The sequence below is a fragment of the Battus philenor genome, unplaced genomic scaffold, assembly GCF_028537555.1.
Source record: "Battus philenor isolate CCGP_79_NKW_IND1 unplaced genomic scaffold, ilBatPhil1.0.hap1 SCAF_30, whole genome shotgun sequence".
Lineage (NCBI taxonomy): Eukaryota > Metazoa > Arthropoda > Insecta > Lepidoptera > Papilionidae > Battus > Battus philenor.
Window position 1 is genome coordinate 5643147 of NW_027181694.1, and position 18332 is coordinate 5661478.

The 18332-nt window shown below is 34.5% G+C and overlaps 1 protein-coding gene across 1 annotated transcript in view; it reads right to left on the reverse strand.

The window, feature by feature from the left end:
• Positions 1-17090, reverse strand: part of LOC137927282 (monocarboxylate transporter 12-like) — a 34532-nt gene extending 17442 nt beyond the window's left edge. Inside the window, exons 1-8 of the mRNA XM_068771065.1 lie at positions 17082-17090; positions 14686-14793; positions 10641-10769; positions 8453-8586; positions 7116-7309; positions 6004-6147; positions 3627-3693; positions 1065-1180 (exon numbers count right to left, since the gene is read on the reverse strand). Coding sequence (XP_068627166.1) covers positions 1065-1180; positions 3627-3693; positions 6004-6147; positions 7116-7309; positions 8453-8586; positions 10641-10769; positions 14686-14793; positions 17082-17090 — 901 coding nt within the window. The remainder of the gene's footprint in view (positions 1-1064; positions 1181-3626; positions 3694-6003; positions 6148-7115; positions 7310-8452; positions 8587-10640; positions 10770-14685; positions 14794-17081) is intronic.
• Positions 17091-18332: the final 1242 nt, after the last annotated feature.

Genomic DNA, 18332 nt, shown 5'->3' on the forward strand with positions numbered 1-18332 from the left:
TCTATACAGTGAAAACTACCAAGATCATACTTGCACTAGATCAAGGCTCCTTAAACTTTTGTCATTCACGACCCCATTTATGATTAAGTGTTTCTTGACGACCCCAAGTCAAGTATAAAAAAAGAATTAACATTTTTTTGATGATTTATTTATTAGGTAACAATATACATATATATTTAAAAATATAAAGTTTTACAATTCGTTTTTAAACATACAAAAATCTATAATTAAAAATTGCAAAAAATGTTATAAAATGGTATATATAAATATTTGACATTAAAATCTCTCGAGCCCAGAATTTTGCTACGCGACCCCATTTGGGGTCGCGACCCATAATTTAAGAAGTCTTGCACTAGATGAAAGTTACTGAAACTGCAGTTCCATATAGAGAGTTACCGCAACCGTAGTCTCATATAGTGAAAGTTACTGGGACTGCAGTGTCACGGAGGGTAACTGAAATCGTAGTTCCACACAGTTAAAGTTACAAAAACTTGCCTGCATATAAGTTTGATACTATATAAATACATTTAAAAAACTTTTAAGTTAAACGGTTTTTTGATATACATATTGTGGTGGTTGTGGAAAAATATGTACCTAGTCCGCCATATTGGAACGGCGTCCATCTTGAATTTTAAATTTTGACATAATCATCGTGTTTACTAGTGTAGCCCTTTCATTTTATATTGAGGGGGTTAAGGAAAAATACGTAATCCGCCATTTTGTATCGGCGGCCATCTTAGATTTATAATGTTATTGATTTTATTATATTGTATTGTCATCAAAATTAAACGTGTGTACCAAATTTCAGATCAATCTGACAACGGGAAGGTGCTTAAATTTCAATTTCTTATTTTGACCCAAATAAATAAACAAATAAATTCCGTACGGGTCGAACTAAATAAAACCGTTTAATTATAGACGGTATAGTGTGAAAGTTACTAAGAAGATTTTTTGGACTATATATTTTTTATTTGATTATATTTTGCGCGGTGTCTTCGATAGGATAAGGTATGTCACAACAAACCATGCATTATGCTTAACCTCTACAGGATGTTCACACTTACCTAAAAGCAGTACAGTGCCGTGAAGTCCGTAGGTATCCACCAGTTTCTCAATGAGCATAGGAAAGACAAAGCTACCAGCAGCCGTCCCGCTTACACATATGCCGTTAGCCAATGCTCTGAAAGACAAAAGATTTTTTTAAATGTAACATGATAGTATGACGGCCGATCAAATTATAATACAAAGTAGACCGCAGGGAACATAGGACAAGTTCAACGATCGCGCCAGTCGGGGCTGACGGCGCGGCATCAAAATTGGACAGGTTAGGTATATAGAGCAATTTATGCAAGTTCTATTGTGTTTCCTCTGCTTTATTACGTCTTTCACTGTAACAGGCAGGCAATAAGATAAAATAAAGTACAGAATATAAAAGAGGTTTTTCCTTCAAGTCGGTTTAATGTTTCTTTACCTCGCCTCTCTACCCGGCGTCGAATCGTCTAGAAACTACAAGCTGAGGTATTTAAAACGAGTATCAAGAAACGCCGGGAGATTTTCGTTTAACAGTTTACAGTCTATGATAGAACTATGAATATAAGAAATCAATTAATATTTTCCCAGCATTGTAAAGATAGAATGTAGTAGGCATTCCATCTTAGCTATAAATTCAATTTAATCTATTAAAGGCCTTATTTAAAAGTATTCCCATATCTTCTTCATAATTTTATTGTATTTTTTAATTTAGTTTATATTTTCATATTTATCTATTTGTTTTTATTTAATTTAAAATACACTCTTTCTCCTGTCTTTTTTTCGGGACAGGTATGTTTACCCTACTTTCGCCTTTGCTTTCTCATCTTTCACAATTTCTATCATTCAACATACAGCATTCACCCACACTACATTCACGCATCACCTCCCATACCTCGCCACACTTCTTGTTACATGGTTTTGTTTTACCTGATTACGTCTCTCACCACGTTACAATAAAATCGCAAGAAAATGTGGCAGCTCTATGTTTCCAAAAGGAAAGCGATGTTGCCGCAAACAATGCGCTTACATATTTATCTATTAAAGAGAAATCATTATATATGTCATATATATATGTATATATATGAGGCAGCTAATTTTGGTCAGTGATCATATTTGATTATTTCTAATTTAGTATTTTTTTTGTTATTATTATTAATTTTCTAACAATATATTAACGGAAAGTCAATGAAATAATTTTAGAAATGCTAAGCGGGTCGCATTAACATATTAAACTGACCGTAATTGCCCGCGAGCCGAGTGTTGGTCACCCCTGTTCTAGTGTATTATATACACAATATAAATGTTAAAGAAAAGAAAAGAGAACGATATTAATTTATATTTTCTATTGTAGTACAGGCGAATAACTTCTTGCAGTTAAATCTTCACGGACAGATAGTAAACCAGTGATTCCCAAAGTGGTCTATATCGACCCTTAGGGGTCTATGACAGCCTGCAAGGGGTATACGTCAACCTGCAATGGGTCTACGTCAGCGAAAAAAAATTTGGGGGTCCATGAAATGAAAATGGGGGTCCACAGACTGGACATCATTAGCCGAGGAGATTTAAGATTAACCCTTACAAAATTGACGCCAAATATTGATAATTTATTATTAAAGCATCAGGTTCATCCTTTTCACTAAAAATATTGACTTATTCCTTATATTATTTTATTTATAGTTTATTTAATGTTACGTATATTTTACATAACAAATACAAAATTTTATTTTGAGTAGTTTTAATTTAAATTCAATTAATAAATGTATAAATTAACATGTGTTTTTACTTTCAGTTTTTAACACTAAACTTCAATACAGTTAGAAATTTACAGGAAATCAACATCAGGTAAGTAGGGGGTCTACCCAACACGGAAAAACATGGCAAGGGGTCTACGACACAAAAAAGTTTGGGGAACACTGTAGTAAATAATAATTAATTTTAACATATAATAATCTGAACTTTGAATATGTTTTTTCTTACTATATCATCATTAGGTTACTTAATATTTCTGAAACCATTACTATCATTCAGTTTGAAACTCTTATTTATTTATTTATTTACTTTATGAGAGGAACAGTAACAAAAGGCAGTAAGAAAGTACAAACTTAGAAGCTTAGAAATATAAAATTAGTTACAATTGTTACCTTATAACTATTTCACTGAGAACATAAAATGATTTATAGTCAAACAATGAAAAAACAAATAAAAACATTACTAAACAGGGATCAAAGACTACACTACACTAATCGGTGTAACAACTCCTGAAGATGCCCCGTGGAGGGGTAAAACACGTGTTGAGTAATTTGGTGGTGGCAGTTGTGTAATTCGCATTGTTTGCCGCATACGTATTTATCAGTGGGCTGGCGGGCGGTGCACTTTGTTGCACGACTACCACTGCATGTGCGGAAGTGGCTAAATATTGGTCCTTTTCTTACTTAGGATGGACTTCCGCGAGGTAACGCCTGATTCCATTAAATAAACAGGGATCAAAGACTATCCATATATCCATATCCATCCTTTATAATCATCCTGTATAAGAGTAATACATGAAAACTTAGAACTTACTTCCATATAACTTAATATCGAAGTAAACTTACCTGTGCTTATCGAAATACTGCGATACGATAACTATTCCGGGTGTCGTGGAAAGTCCACCGCCGATTCCTGTCAAAGAAAATTGCATTTTATTATATAAGACTTAGAGTTAAAAATCAAATATGCTTTTAAACTAAAGTATCTATGTTAAAGTGGTACTGAAACTGTTGTACCGCGCCTTATGAAGGCGCGGCGAAGTGGGGGCCGAGGAAAAAAGAACATTAACAACATTACAAGAGTTGAAGGACCGAAGGAACATAGCAGTTCATACCCCCCGTCTCAGATACCTAAGGCGCGGTACAGCAGTTTCGGTAGCTATTAATTGAAATAGCATAATAGACCGTAAAGATGTCAGGTGACCCTGGTTGAGGATCTCTGGGCGCTGGGAGGACATGGTTCTGGAAGAGATACCACAGACCGACAAGCGCAGGATGTCAACAAGGTGGTTGATAATAATGAGAGGGGTTTTTTATTATTATTAGAATCTATTTTCCACAGATATGAGCGTCCTTGCCTTTTCTTATACATTTACGTATAATATTTTAATTGTCTCTTAATCTGTTGTTAGCTAACTTAAATCGTATACTATTAGAAACAGAAGTTGAAGTCGATTTATTTCTTTTCAACTGATGAAAACACACTGCAAGGCCTATATCTTCTACAATGTCCTGCGCTGGATGATGATAATTTCAATTATTACTTATACAGTAAAGATAATTAAAACGCTGCATCCAAGCCGCTTCGATTTTTTTATTTGGCGCCATTTTTAAAGGCCTATCGTTTTCCCTATTTTAAATCTACGACATGTACTTTTGTTTCAAATAAATTTAGATCAATTTTTTGATCATCGTTCTCTTCTTACATTCACAAGTTCTTTTACATATACACCAATACCTCGCTTTGTGTCGTTACGTTTTGAGTTTTTTTCGAAGTTACGTCGCTGCTTAATTAGTACTAATTTTTACTGTGCGTCGTTAGATTTTCGAGGTAACGTTGTTTTTGGGTAGAGTCTTTAATTTTTTATTGAAATTTTCTTTTTTTTCTAAAAGATGGCAGCACTTTTGTTTCTAATAGCGCCATGCCATCTAATCTCGAGGATTCCCTTTCTAACTAAAAATTAACGCAATTTTAATACAGTTCTATTTTCACTTTGTTTTGCTAATTTTAAGAGTTCAGTTTCAATTACGTAGTGTGTTGTAATGTAGTGTGTTGTGCTTTTTTTTAAAAGAGAATAATAAATTTATATAATTTTTTACGTGTTGTTTCTGGTTACAGAAAAGGTAAATATTATTCCAATTTATTTATTGGCTGAGTTATATTTTTTTAGTTTTTTAAATGTTTACTTTGTTCAATTTTCATTTTAAAAAGTAGTATTTTCGTGACCCTGGAACCTATCTTCGATCATTACATGGTTTGCTATAGAAAATCTTAATTCACTTTGCGGCGTTTCAATTTGCGTCGTGTTTTTTTGGAACGTAACCACGACGCAAAGTGAGGTATTGGTGTATCTCCTTTCATTCTTTACAGCTTCTATCTATCTAAAATCTATGGGGTGATATGATATAATGTTGATTGGAATGCGACTGGCCAATGATTTCTGGCAGTACAAAATCTGCCAGAACGAAAAGTAATAATAATTTAAAATGTGGAATATTAAATTTTACACGATATTTTTAATCTGTTTCAACTTAAAATGTAGTCCTTCTTCTAGAAACATCTATACTTTCTTGACCCAGTTAATCATACGTGCATCTGTATAGGGGCCATTGCTAGATCTTTCTCTGATATGTAAACATAGTATGTATTAATACTAAAATTTACTATGTTGTAGAATAGATAGTATATCATAGAGAATGTTTGATAGATATTATTACTGGTAATTAAATTGATAAGTTATAATTCTGACAGAAATAAATACATTTAAAAAACTTTTAAGTTAAACGGTTTTTTGATACCCATATTGTGGTGGTTGTGAAAAAATATGTACCTAGTCCGCCATATTGGAACGGCGTCCATCTTGAATTTTAAATTTTGACATAATCATCGTGTTTACTAGTGTAGCCATTTCATTTGATATTGAGGGGGTTAAGGAAAAATACGTAATCCGCCATTTTGTATCGGCGGCCATCTTAGATTTATAATGTTATTGATTTTATTATATTGTATTGTCATCTAAATTAAATGTGTGTACCAAATTTCAGATCAATGTGACAACGGGAAGGTGCTTAAATTTCAATTTCTAATTTTGATCCAAACAAATTCCGTACGGGTCGAACTAAATAAGACCGTTTAAAAACAATGTATCTACAAGAATTTAACTATCCACTACCTTTCAAAAGTATGTCTTCGATCGAAAGATACCTTAAGTTAAAGACTTACCAGTCATGACTCCGAAGCTCAGGAGAAGATGGAGCAACCCTTTGCTGAAGAATGAAAGCGCCAAGCCCGTGCCGCAGAACAATCCGCCAATGAACACCACCAGACGACAAGAATATTTCTCACAAAGAGCCGAAGATAGCGGAGCTGTAGAGAGAAAACATGATATTTCAGAAACAATTTCACAAATTTGTATCTTCTTATAAATACACCAATACCTCTCTTTGCGTCGTTTCGTTTTGTGTTTTTTTCGAAGTTACGTTGCTGCTTAATTAGTAGAAAATTATTTCACTGTGCGTCGTTAGTTTTTCGATGTTGCTTTGTTTTGTATGCGAGTCTTTAATTTTTTTTTGAAATGTTCTTTTTTTCTAAAAGATGGCAACACTTTTGTTTCTAATTGCGCCACGCAATTTGAATACAGTTTTATTTTCACTTCATTTTGCTGATTTAGGAGTTCAGTTTCAATTACGTAGTGTGTAGTAATGTAGTGTGTTGTGCTTTTTTTTAAAAGATAATAATAAATTTATATACATTTTTACGTGTTGTTTCTGGTTACAAAAAAGTTAAATATTTTTTCAATTTATTTATTGGGAGCGTTATAATATTTTTGTTTTTTAAATGTTTACTTTGTTCAAGTTTATTTTTAAAAAGTAGTATTTTCATAACACTGGAACCTATCTTCGATCTTTACAAGTCTCGCTATAGAAAATCTTAATTCACATTGCGTCATGTTTTTTTGGAACGTAACTACGACGCAAAGTGAGGTATTGGTGTATATGAAATTTATTACACAATCAATTGGTAAAAAAAACTTTTATTATATATTATTTATTTATACTTCTAATATTTCCATACTGTTTTTCCAATCAGTTGCCTGTAAGAGATTGCCACGTGTGATAAGACCGCCCATTGTACTTTTTTGTTTATTATTATGTAACTATTTATATGTTTCCTAGCGTGTACAATAAAGAATATTTAATAAAATTAAATTATTAAGAAAATATTGTACTTCAGTGAAAATTCATAGGGAGACCTTTGGCTTAGACTAGTGGGCGTCCAGAACCTGAATAAATGATGACGAAGAGTTAAATATGAAGACCTGATGTGGAACTTACCAAGGGCTAGACATAACGTGGACAAGGCAGCCGGTATCCATGATGCGACGGACTCCGATGAGTCCGGGAATGTCTCCATTATCTCCACGTACAGCACTCCGTAAGACTTGAACAGTCCCGCAACCCAAAACTGCACCATGAACGCACCAAACACCACCACCCAACCGTATCCACCATCCGGGGGACATGGTATACTGGAAAAAGGTTTTATAAAAAAATATAATTTAAAATTCGCGTTTAAAAATTACTATAAAATTATTAGCAAACCCGGTATTAAAGTATACATACTATGTATAAATATATATTTAAATGTACATTATATACTGTATAAATACATGTATAAAGATATCTATGTTGGATATACCATAATCGCCAAACTTGGCTGATCGCAATGTGGTATTATGGTACGCAGAGGACGCTGCTTAACTAAAACTTAATTCGCTCTCTATCTCTCTCTCTCTCTCTCTCTCTATATATATATATATATATATATATATATACATGTTATGACCTTCAGCAAAGTTGTTGTGCATTAGTCCATAAAGCTTTTTCTAAGTCACTATGACTAATTTTCAGATGGCGCAACTATCACTGCAATAAATTTTGCCGTGACAGTTCATGCTGCATTTGAATTGAAACGAAAAAACAAGCGAAAGAATGATGTTTCGAAAGCGTTTCGAGTCGTGGTTGTATATTATATATATATATTAACTAATGTAACTATTGTAGAATACAAACATACTAATAAACAGTATTTTATTTATTAAATTGTTATTAACTACATTTGTCGGATCAGATAATCTATACACATAAATAAAATTGGAGTGTCTGTTTGTAATATGAAAATAACCGCTTTTTACTACATTCTTTAATATATATATATGCGGTGCATTTACCAAAATTACATGTTTTTTTGTTTTTCGTTTTTCTGTCTGTTTGTTCCGGCTAATGTTTGAAATGGTTGTACCGATTTTGACGGGACTTATACTGTTAGGTAACTGATATAAGAAATAACTTAGGCTACTTATATTTTAAGAAAAATATTTAAACGAAAAAAAAAGTAAATAAATATTTTGTTAGATCACACTCGAACGAAGTCGCGGGCGAAGCTAGTGTTTAAAACAAATAGAACTGAATTACATTGAAAAGAACACTTTTTTTGTCTTTGTTATAATATATTTGTGTTTTTTACTTTATTTTTATTTGAAAGTAAAATTAGTTTACAATATTAATTGACTCTTATATATAATTGTACGCTATAGTGTTAAAAACATAGCAACTAGAGAATTATGATGGATATGTCTTATGTGAGTGTTTAGTACAGCTATAGAACCTACTCGGCGGAATCTGGTCGTGGTCGCAGCTTCCTGGAGGCTGCAAGCAGAGGACGCGCCGTGACGGACGAGAGGGTCAACAAGGAATCCTCTTCCTGTTCCGTTGGCGACATCGCCGATAAATAAGCGCCGACTTGCTGCAAAATCCAGTTCGGAATTACACCAGGAACTAAATGAAATTATCGTAATTTATATATATACAGTAATACCCCGCTTTACGCGACCCCGTTATACGCGGTTTCACTATAACGCGAATTGCAAATATCGCGCTCAAATGCCTCGAATTACGCGAAAGAGTGCGTATAAATATAATGTAGTCATCAACTTCTCTATGGTGTCTTGACTATCTGTCAAACAATTGAAAACAGTGTTGGGTGTTATGAACGTATTTTACAAGAACGTAAACAAAACGTTACCCAAAAGACAATAGATGTATTTTTCCGTAAAAAAATAAGAGTATGTATTGCATAGAGTGTTCCTAGAATTAAAGTGATTGATTAAAATGATTTGTATTTTTTTGTAATTATTTTTGACTATGTTTAGTCATAAAACTCGTTATACGCGAATTTCAGTTAACGCGATTTTTTTTTGGAACGTATCCCTCGCGTAAAGCGGGGTATTACTGTATAAATAAAATTTCATTGGATGTATGTAAGATATCTGTTTTACGTCATCGACAGCGGCGTATATAAAAGGGGAATTCCACAAAAATATAATTGTTTATACACATCGTGCGAAAGAGAGCGCTATACAATACTTCTCGGCTTATTATTGATCGAATATTGTTTTCATAGTTTTAAATCGATATGGGTTAAACTTGATGAGTAACCGCCTCGCCTTCAAGCGAGGAGGGTCAGAAGAGGCACATGTCACTCCCGATCACCGAGTAGTCCACGCTTCGCTACACTACAGTGACAACACTACACCAACACTGGTGAAGTCCCTCTTGACTTCGAAGTAACTGTTTCTTCGTTTTTAGCTCGCGGACCTCCTGTCTCCGTGCACAAAGCCTGAGTCGACTAGCAGCTTAACTTCAATCACATCAAATGCATATATACATACTTCTACTTCAGAAGTCGTGTTATTATTACCTCCAAAACCTTCAGCTCTAAGAAGAATCCCACAACATAAATACAGTATTTTTTATCTAATAGATTCAGGCTTTACTTTGCGAAAGTCCATTCTTTATTTACTTTATTGGAGATAGACAGTAACAAAAGGCAGTAAGAAAATACAAACTTAGAAGCTTAGAAATATAAAATTAGTTACAGTTGTTACCTTATAACTATCTCACTCAGAACATATAATGATTTATAGTCAAACAATGAAAAAATAAGTAAAAACATTGCTAAACAGGGATCAAAGACTATGGTTTATGTATTTATATTATGTTTGTCTATATATTTATATTATGGTTTAAATTATTGCTACACTACAATCACAACACTACATCTACACGGGTGAAGTTCCTCTTAACGCGTACGACTTCGATGTAACTGACCTCCTGTCTCCGTGAGCTAAATATCAATGAAGCTGCACAAAGCCTGAGCCGACTAGCAGCTTGACTTCAATCACATCAAATGCATATATACACCCTTCTACTTAAAAGTCCCTGTTATTATTACCTCCAAAGTCTACCAACTCTAGAGAGAATCCCACAACATAAATACAGTATTTTTTACCAAATAGATTCAGACGTTACTTTGCGAAAGTCCATCTTAAGTAAGAAACTGACTAATATATAGCTACTTCCGCTATGCAGCAGTAGTCGTGCAATGAAGTTCACCGCCCGCCAGCCCGCTGATAAATGCGCGTGCGGCAAACAATGGAAAACACAACTACCACCGTTAAACTACTCTACACGTGTTTCACCCCTCCAAGAGGTATCCTCAGAAGTAATATGACTACTGCTTCATAGCGGAATTAGCTATATATTTGTCCCTTTCTTACTAAAGTATTTTTAATATTTTTATTGTTTATTTTTTTGTGTTGATGGTTACATTCACTTGGATTATAAGGTAAATATAATCAACCATTATCATCATGTCGGCTGATAGATCCTTACAGCAAGTACATCGGCCTCTCCCGAACATCACGGTGATGACTGCTGAAGCTGCCAGCACCTAGCGATTTCCCGCCAGGAGACCATGGATATATGAAAAATGATGTATATTCTTACTTCAATACTTACAGTGGCTAGTGGTAACTCAAGAAGTAAGCTGGCTGGACGTTCCCTTTGCTCTGGAGGCATGGTCCTCTGCTCTGGTGGGGCGGACTGCACCGACAGGAGGGAGCCGGCGTTGTCTGGTGATAATGTCGCCTGAGGAGACGCAGACAAAATTATACACAGACAGAAAACATCTCAGAGTAATATAGACCATGTCAGCCGATCAGAGATCAAAGATCGCCACGATGAGCGCCTTTTTTATGGCTCCCACTATTGGGGACATCTCGTTCCACCCCCTATTTTGTTGGCAACAGGGATTTATTTTCTTTATTAAAATTTTTCACTTCCTTTTTATTATTTTCATACCTCTTCTTCCGTTCTTCAGTCTCTATTATTCTCTTTTTCATTCCATAATTCAGTCAATTTTTCTCTCTAGCTCTAATATTCTTTCGTCCATCCTCAATTACTATATACCAATAACTTTAAATAGTTTCATAATAACAAACAAAAAAGTATAATGGGCGGTCTTATCACAGGCGGCAATCTCTTACAGACAACTGAATGAAAAAATGGAATGGAAACATTAGAGGTGTAAATAAATAATATATATTAAATGTTTTTTTTTAACAATTTATTGTATAATAAATTTCATATATACACCAATACCTCACTTTGTGTCGTGGTTACGTTCCAATAAAACACGACGCAAATTGAAACGCCGCAAAGTGGATTAAGATTTTCTATAGCAAACCATGTAAAGATCGAAGATAGGTTCCAGGGTTACGAAAATACTACTTTTTATAAATAAAATTGAACAAAGTAAACATTTAATAAACAAAAATAATATAACTCTGCCAATAAATAAATTGGAATAATATACACCTTTTCTGTAACCAGAAACAACACGTAGAAATTTATTATTCTCTTTTAAAAAAAGCACAACACACTACGTAATTGAAACTGAACTCTTCAAAATTAGCAAGACAAAGTGAAGATAAAACTGTATTAAAATTGCGTTGATTTTTAGTTAGAAAGGGAATCCCGAGTTTTGATGGCATGGCGCAATTAGAAACAAAAGTGTTGCCATCTTTTAGAAAAAAAGAAATTTTCAATAAAAAATTAAAGATTCGAACTAAAAACAACGCAACCTCGAAAATCTAACGACGCACAGTGAAAATTAGTGCTAATTAAGCAGCGACGCAACTTCGAAAAAAACGCAAAACGTAACGACCCAAAGCGAGATATTGGTGTAGTTTAGTTTATTTATACGATTTATATTTTATATATCACAGCTTTTTTAGTTAATTTTACATTTTATACCTATATATGACAGTTTATTTCTCTTATTTTTAATATTAGCATTTACATATTTAATATTTCAATTATAATTAGTTCTGATATACATTTTTGTATTGCACTGTTTATCTTATCATTTGTTCCTATTTATTACTGTTCTGCAGAAGTTGAAGAAGGTTGCTCTGTCTTCTTTCTGTATCATTATAGAGGTGATGTTTGCCTTCTCTATCTTTCTACCTAACTGGCATTCAGTTTCGATTTGTGGCCTTTCGAATGCGGGAGAGTCTAGGCAGAATTTTATTATCAATAGAATAAAACTGCTCTAAAATTATGAAGGTATGTCAAGGGTTTTTTTATTAATTCTAATTAGTATCGCTAGTGTTTTTTTTACAATATTTATTTTCGCTTAAACTAAACGCAGACAGTTGGGAGAGGGTTGCCGCTATTTGATACGGATCTTTCTTCTCCCAGCTGCGAGGCACGACAGCGTTTTATAATTTTTTACAATTTTTCTTACACCATTTTCTCTTATGGGTAAATACAGCTAAAATTTATACATATTAACAATACAATTTGGAATACTCAATTATATATTAGTTGGTACATTATTTTATTTCAAGTCGCTGCCCAAGCGCTACAGACCGTTAAATGCCTTGAGATTTAGGACAATGTGCCGGGTCAACTCATCAAAAGATTCTGCTGTAGATTTTTTCTTGAGAAGGTCCGGTAAGTTGAACGGAGGTATATTAAGGTTTTCACATAAAGTCACGTGGTTACGTCTTTTGGATTCGAATCGGGAGCAGTGTCTGAGTAAGTGATCAAAAGTGATCGGAAGTCGTCACATGGGCAAGTCTCATTATTTATACTTGTACCTTTTCCATACTATGATTGTCTGTAAGATATTGTCTCCTATAAGACCGCCCATTGTACTCTTTTGTTTATTATTATGAAACTATTTAAATATCCTTGCGTGTACAATAAATATTATTAAATAAATATTAGCTAAGTATGTAGTAAGAATATGTTAAATGTATACAAGTTAGTGCGTAGATGATCTAGAATTTGGATAATCATTTCATATAAGTTTAACATTCGAGTGTCCTTGTAGGCAAAGCTTCTGTTTAACTAGTATCATTGTTATTTAATCTGTAAGAAATTCACAGCTGGACATAGGTTTCCTGTATAGATTTGCAATAAAAACATCTAGAACCAGTCTACATCTTGCGCTTTCAGATGATCATTAGAAGGTCTTGTGGCGTGCATTTCGCGCACCACTCGCTAACCGCTCCGCCTTTGGACCGCGCCTCGAAACACGCGTTGCCTAGCAACGAGCTCTTACCCACGTGACCGTCGATCGCATCGCGGCGGCGTCGTAATGAAACGGATAGATGACAGATGGCGCCACGGTAGACGCAACAAAAGTTTGCATCGCGCTGTTGAGAGTCTCCGCGCTCATTATAAGTGCTAGCGGAGGTGTGGTCCATATTATCATAGTTCCGATATCTATTCAGGTAAAATGTCTTCGGAGGAAGGGTGTCATCTTTCTCCGAAAGCCGACTTAGTAACAATTAGCTAATACAATACGTCAGGTGAAGCATCTGACGTAGATTTTTTTTTTAAGATCATTAGCTCGCGGATTTCGGATCCGCGAGCCCTGAGGCCGATGAAGCTGTAAAAGCCAAAACGGCTAACAGCGCCCATCAACATTAGAATATAGCCTAGTCAATATTATCATATCGAACCACGCCGGTCTCGATGCACATACATTCACTATACACCTACACATCATACGACGGCCGCGTCCGCCTAATTCGTTTAAAGCGAGGGCGGTCCGGAGAGGCCCGTGTCTCTCTCGACCGCCGAGTAGTCCTCGCTTCGCGTTACATAATTAACTCAATCATTCACTATACACCTATACGGTTATAGTTTCCAACGTTTGGTCGTCTTCGCCGTAACTGGTGGTACGTTCCGCGGCCTAAAATTTCGGCCTGTGGACCTCAGTTTCCACGGGCTCCATTTCGATGAATCTGGTACAAAGCCAAAACCGGCTAACAGCATGACTTCAGACACATACCGTACCGTACAATGCGATTAAAATAAGAATAGGACGGCCTCTCGGCTAACTTCACTCATATAAGTACGGTCAGCATTAAATATATAAAATAAAAAAATAATAATAATTGTTTTTGTTGATTGTTTAATTTGTTCTACAATGAGCAAAAGAGGTAGTGTTTTACATCGGCGAGCTCGAGAGATTATCAGCAATGTTGATAAGTACTTCGAGGAAGAGAAAAAAACGTGCCATTATGTTGTTGGACCAGTTAAAACAAGCAAGAATTGTACCAGGGCCAGATGGCAATATTCATATATCGCGTGATGTATTTGGAAGTTTCATTAAGCATTTGGAAACTGCTTCGAAGGTAAACGAGCGAGTGACTTTAGCCACTGGTATTATTTTTTAACATTGCTTTTTTTGCACACTATACCAAGTTCCCGTTGTGACGTCACAACATGGCGCTAGGCCGGTCCTATTCTTATTTTAATCGCATTGTACCGGTCAACATTAACAAGAAGCTACAGAACTACCTTGTCTCCCACAGTCTTTTGACTAAAAATTAAGATCAACATCATCAACCAAAGATCGCAAGGTCAACCATTGTGCATTCCATGACTAACTATATCGTCGATCCATCTAGGAGGGCCTAACTAAGACGCTTTTTCTTACTCGTGATATACCAAATATCAATTACTATGTTATTCCTAAATCGTTTACCTCAACAATGGTGTCGGTAGCCGGGAGGTCGATGGAACAAGACAACGGCGCGGAGGATGTTGGTGGTGCTGAACTGCCGAGCACCTGACCTTCGAGCCGCGCAAGTTCCTGGAACAGAGAAACCAGACATACAAGATCAATTCCTGAATAAAAAATTCCAACTCTATGCCGTCCGGCGACACCACAGTAGTGTCGTGCGCAAAATAGTATAAATAGTATCGCTGAGTTCTGTTGGTGTTTTGTTTAGGTAACAATAAGTTACACACGCCAAAAAGTATTTTGTTTTTATAAGTGCTTGTGCCCTTTCATCATGGCAGACGAAATAGACGACACGATTATTTATGATGAACGCGCGGACGTCTTGTCTGACGTTCCGGATGATTTGGCCGATTCGGAAGAAGACATTGGAGATGAAAAAAGTGAAAGTGGAGCAGAATCGTCGGAAGATAGTGAAATATTTACAAGGCGAATTTAACTTTGCATCTTGGAGACTGTTTTGCTTCATACCATACGAATGAAAAATACTGAACACCAAAGAGAATGGAAATAAACAAATATATAAAACAAACAAATTTTGTATTTATTTACGTATGTATATCTTTGAAATTTCATGAAAGTAAGGGAACAGGTTTGAGAACGCATGAGAATTAGCGATGAGTTGATTAAAACTTTACAATTCATAATTTCCCGATAATGTCAAAAACGGCGGCCGGCGACAAGCCAAGTAATCCGAATTAGCGCTGTTGAAACGTGCGAACGGTAGTGTTAAAATTTTTTGGGTAAAGTCTGTGATCTTACCGGTTAGGTCTAGAATGTTCACCATCACCATTTCAGCAGCTCGTCCACAGCTAGATACGGACCTCTAGCATTTTTTTATTGGCCACCGCTATTGGACGCCTCTCGTACCCCTAATAAGTTGGGATCAGGGTCTTTGTTTACAAATAAGTTTTTCAGATTTTTCATCTTTATTCTTCACTTACTGTTATACTTCTCAATTTCTTTTATTCTTACCTTATTTCCATCACAATATCTTTCATTTTGTTCTTTCATTCCTTCTTGCTTTCATCGCCTTCCTTCCATCATCTTATTACTCTTAGGTGGCTAGATACATTTTTTTTATTCTTTATTTTATTATGCATATTTCTAATAGAGCTGATTAGAAGCGGTTTCCAACTAGCGTTTTCTGATGACATTAACAAAGTCAAAGCTTGTCCACCTTATGAGTGGACGTTCTTCGCTTTGTGGTCTCCATTCCAGAACCTTATTCCTCTATTTCCTTTTATTCCTCAGCAACCATCTGGCTGTGCAACTGTTGCTGGAGTCTTAAGATTCAATCCTGACGATTATTGTTTTTGGAACAGGGTTTTTAATTTATTCTGTGGTTCGTGTGATTAAAGCAGTGTTTTGTATTAATTCGCTTGCAATTTTTTTTAATCTGTAGAATTTTAATATATTGTTAACTAACTAACCTGTGGAACTTTATTCCGTGTGACAGTCAATGAATAGGCAGATTTGTTTTTTGTTTAATTTACAAAAAAAATTAGGTACAAGAAGGTGGTCTATGGGATTAGTCTATGGCCAGCAATGGATCCTGTGGTTGAGATGGCGATGATGTGTTTGCTGTTTTTGTTTAATAATTAATATCATATTTTAATGCCAATTATCTTATTAATCTTATTTCGGACGAAGGGAAATTAAAAACACACAAAGGATCAAAATTGGTCCAGCCGTATATAACTAACACGACTTTGTTATTTATAAAAATATGTAAATTCTTTTATTATTATATATCTATATATTTACTGATTATTTTTGTACGTAAAAATTAGCTAATATTAAATTCTTATAATTATTACTATGTAAATAAATGTCAACATACTAAACGAGTTACCACAAGATATATAACTAAAAATTATTTCTGAGAACTTAAAATTGATATCTTAAAAAAAATTAAAAGATACAGTACATGACGATAAATATTGCACATCGACCTTTGGAAAGAGACAATAGGCTAATTTCGACTTCGTAGAGCTTTATCTCTGTCGCACGAAATACAACGACTGACAAAGCGTCACCCTGGTAGTGTGGGTACATATATATATATATATATATATTACCTATAATTGAATCCTTACATAACTTCTTCAAGACGCAAAACGTTCGACAATTTCTGAACTGTGTATTTAAAAGGTTTCCCGAAGATTCAGTTTATTATATAATTCATTCGCATTCTTTTATAATAATCGGCTTCTTAATGTGCTATAAGGTATTATTAGTTTCTTTTTTTAAAAAATAGCATCCTTCTTTTATTTTCATTTCATTTCATATTTCATTCGTTCCACTTTTTTTCCTACACAATCTTTCATTTCTTTACCTTTCATGCGTCGCCTGATTACCTTCACCATTTCCTATTGGACTGTTTTTTTACTTATTTTATTTAGTCATTTTGTTTATCTGTATTTTTAATAATTCTGTATATACACCAATACCTCACTTTGCGTCGTGGTTACATTCCAAAAAAACACGACGCAAATTGAAACGCCGCAAAGTGAATTAAGGTTTTCTATAGCAAACCATGTTAAGAACGAAGTTAGGTTCTAGGGTCACCAAAATACTACTTTTAAAAAATAATATAACTCTGCCGATAAATATATTGGAATAAATATTTACCTTTTTTGTAATCAGAAACAACACGTGAAAATGTATATAAATTTATTATTCTCTTTTAAAAACAAAGCACGACTCACTACATTACAACACACTACGTAATTGAAACTGAACTCTCAAAATTAGCACAACAAAGTGAAAATAAAACTGTATTCAAATTGCGTTGTTTTTTAAGTTAGAAAGGGAATCCCCGAGTTTTGATGTAAGTGCACATTGTTATCCTAGTTAAAAAAAAGTAATATATTGAAAGTGATTGTTTGCCAGAACAAAGTCCGATAGGTTATTTAATTCAGGTAATTATAAATAGTTCTTCGCCCTTTAGTAAAGGACATCGACCGAAACGTAAAGGGCATTGGCCGCACGACCCCGTCTTTGTGAACAGCGGGGGCGATCTGAGGTAGGATCAGTATCTTTTCTTAGACTGCCGAGAGGTCCACGCTACCCCCTAATCCTCACACCACCCGGTTAGGCACTAATATCAACGAGAACTCAACACCCTCGCTAATTGAGAACGATGGAAGCGACCTGTATTCGTTAGATTATGCAAAAAAATATAACACAGATAATAATAAGAAAAAATAATTGTAAATAATAGTAACACGTACATAAATTAAATTCTTTAAAATAAAATTTAAAATAAATATTGTTAAACCCAAGGAATGTGGTGATGGATGAATCATCGAAAAAGAAGGAAAATGGAAATGAAAGGGTAAGACAGATGAAATGTGGGAAGTAAGGAAGATAATGGAAGATCTTAAGACGTATGGAAAAAAAGCGCGACAATAAAATAATATATGTGAAAAAAATAATTAATAAAAAATAAAAGTTCCTATCCGAAACTAGTTAGGCTATAAATACATTTAAAAAACTTTTAAGTTAAACGGTTTTTTGATACCCAAATTATGGTGGTTGTGGATAAATATGTACCTAGTCCGCCATATTGGAACGGCGTCCATTTTGAATTTTAAATTTTGACATAA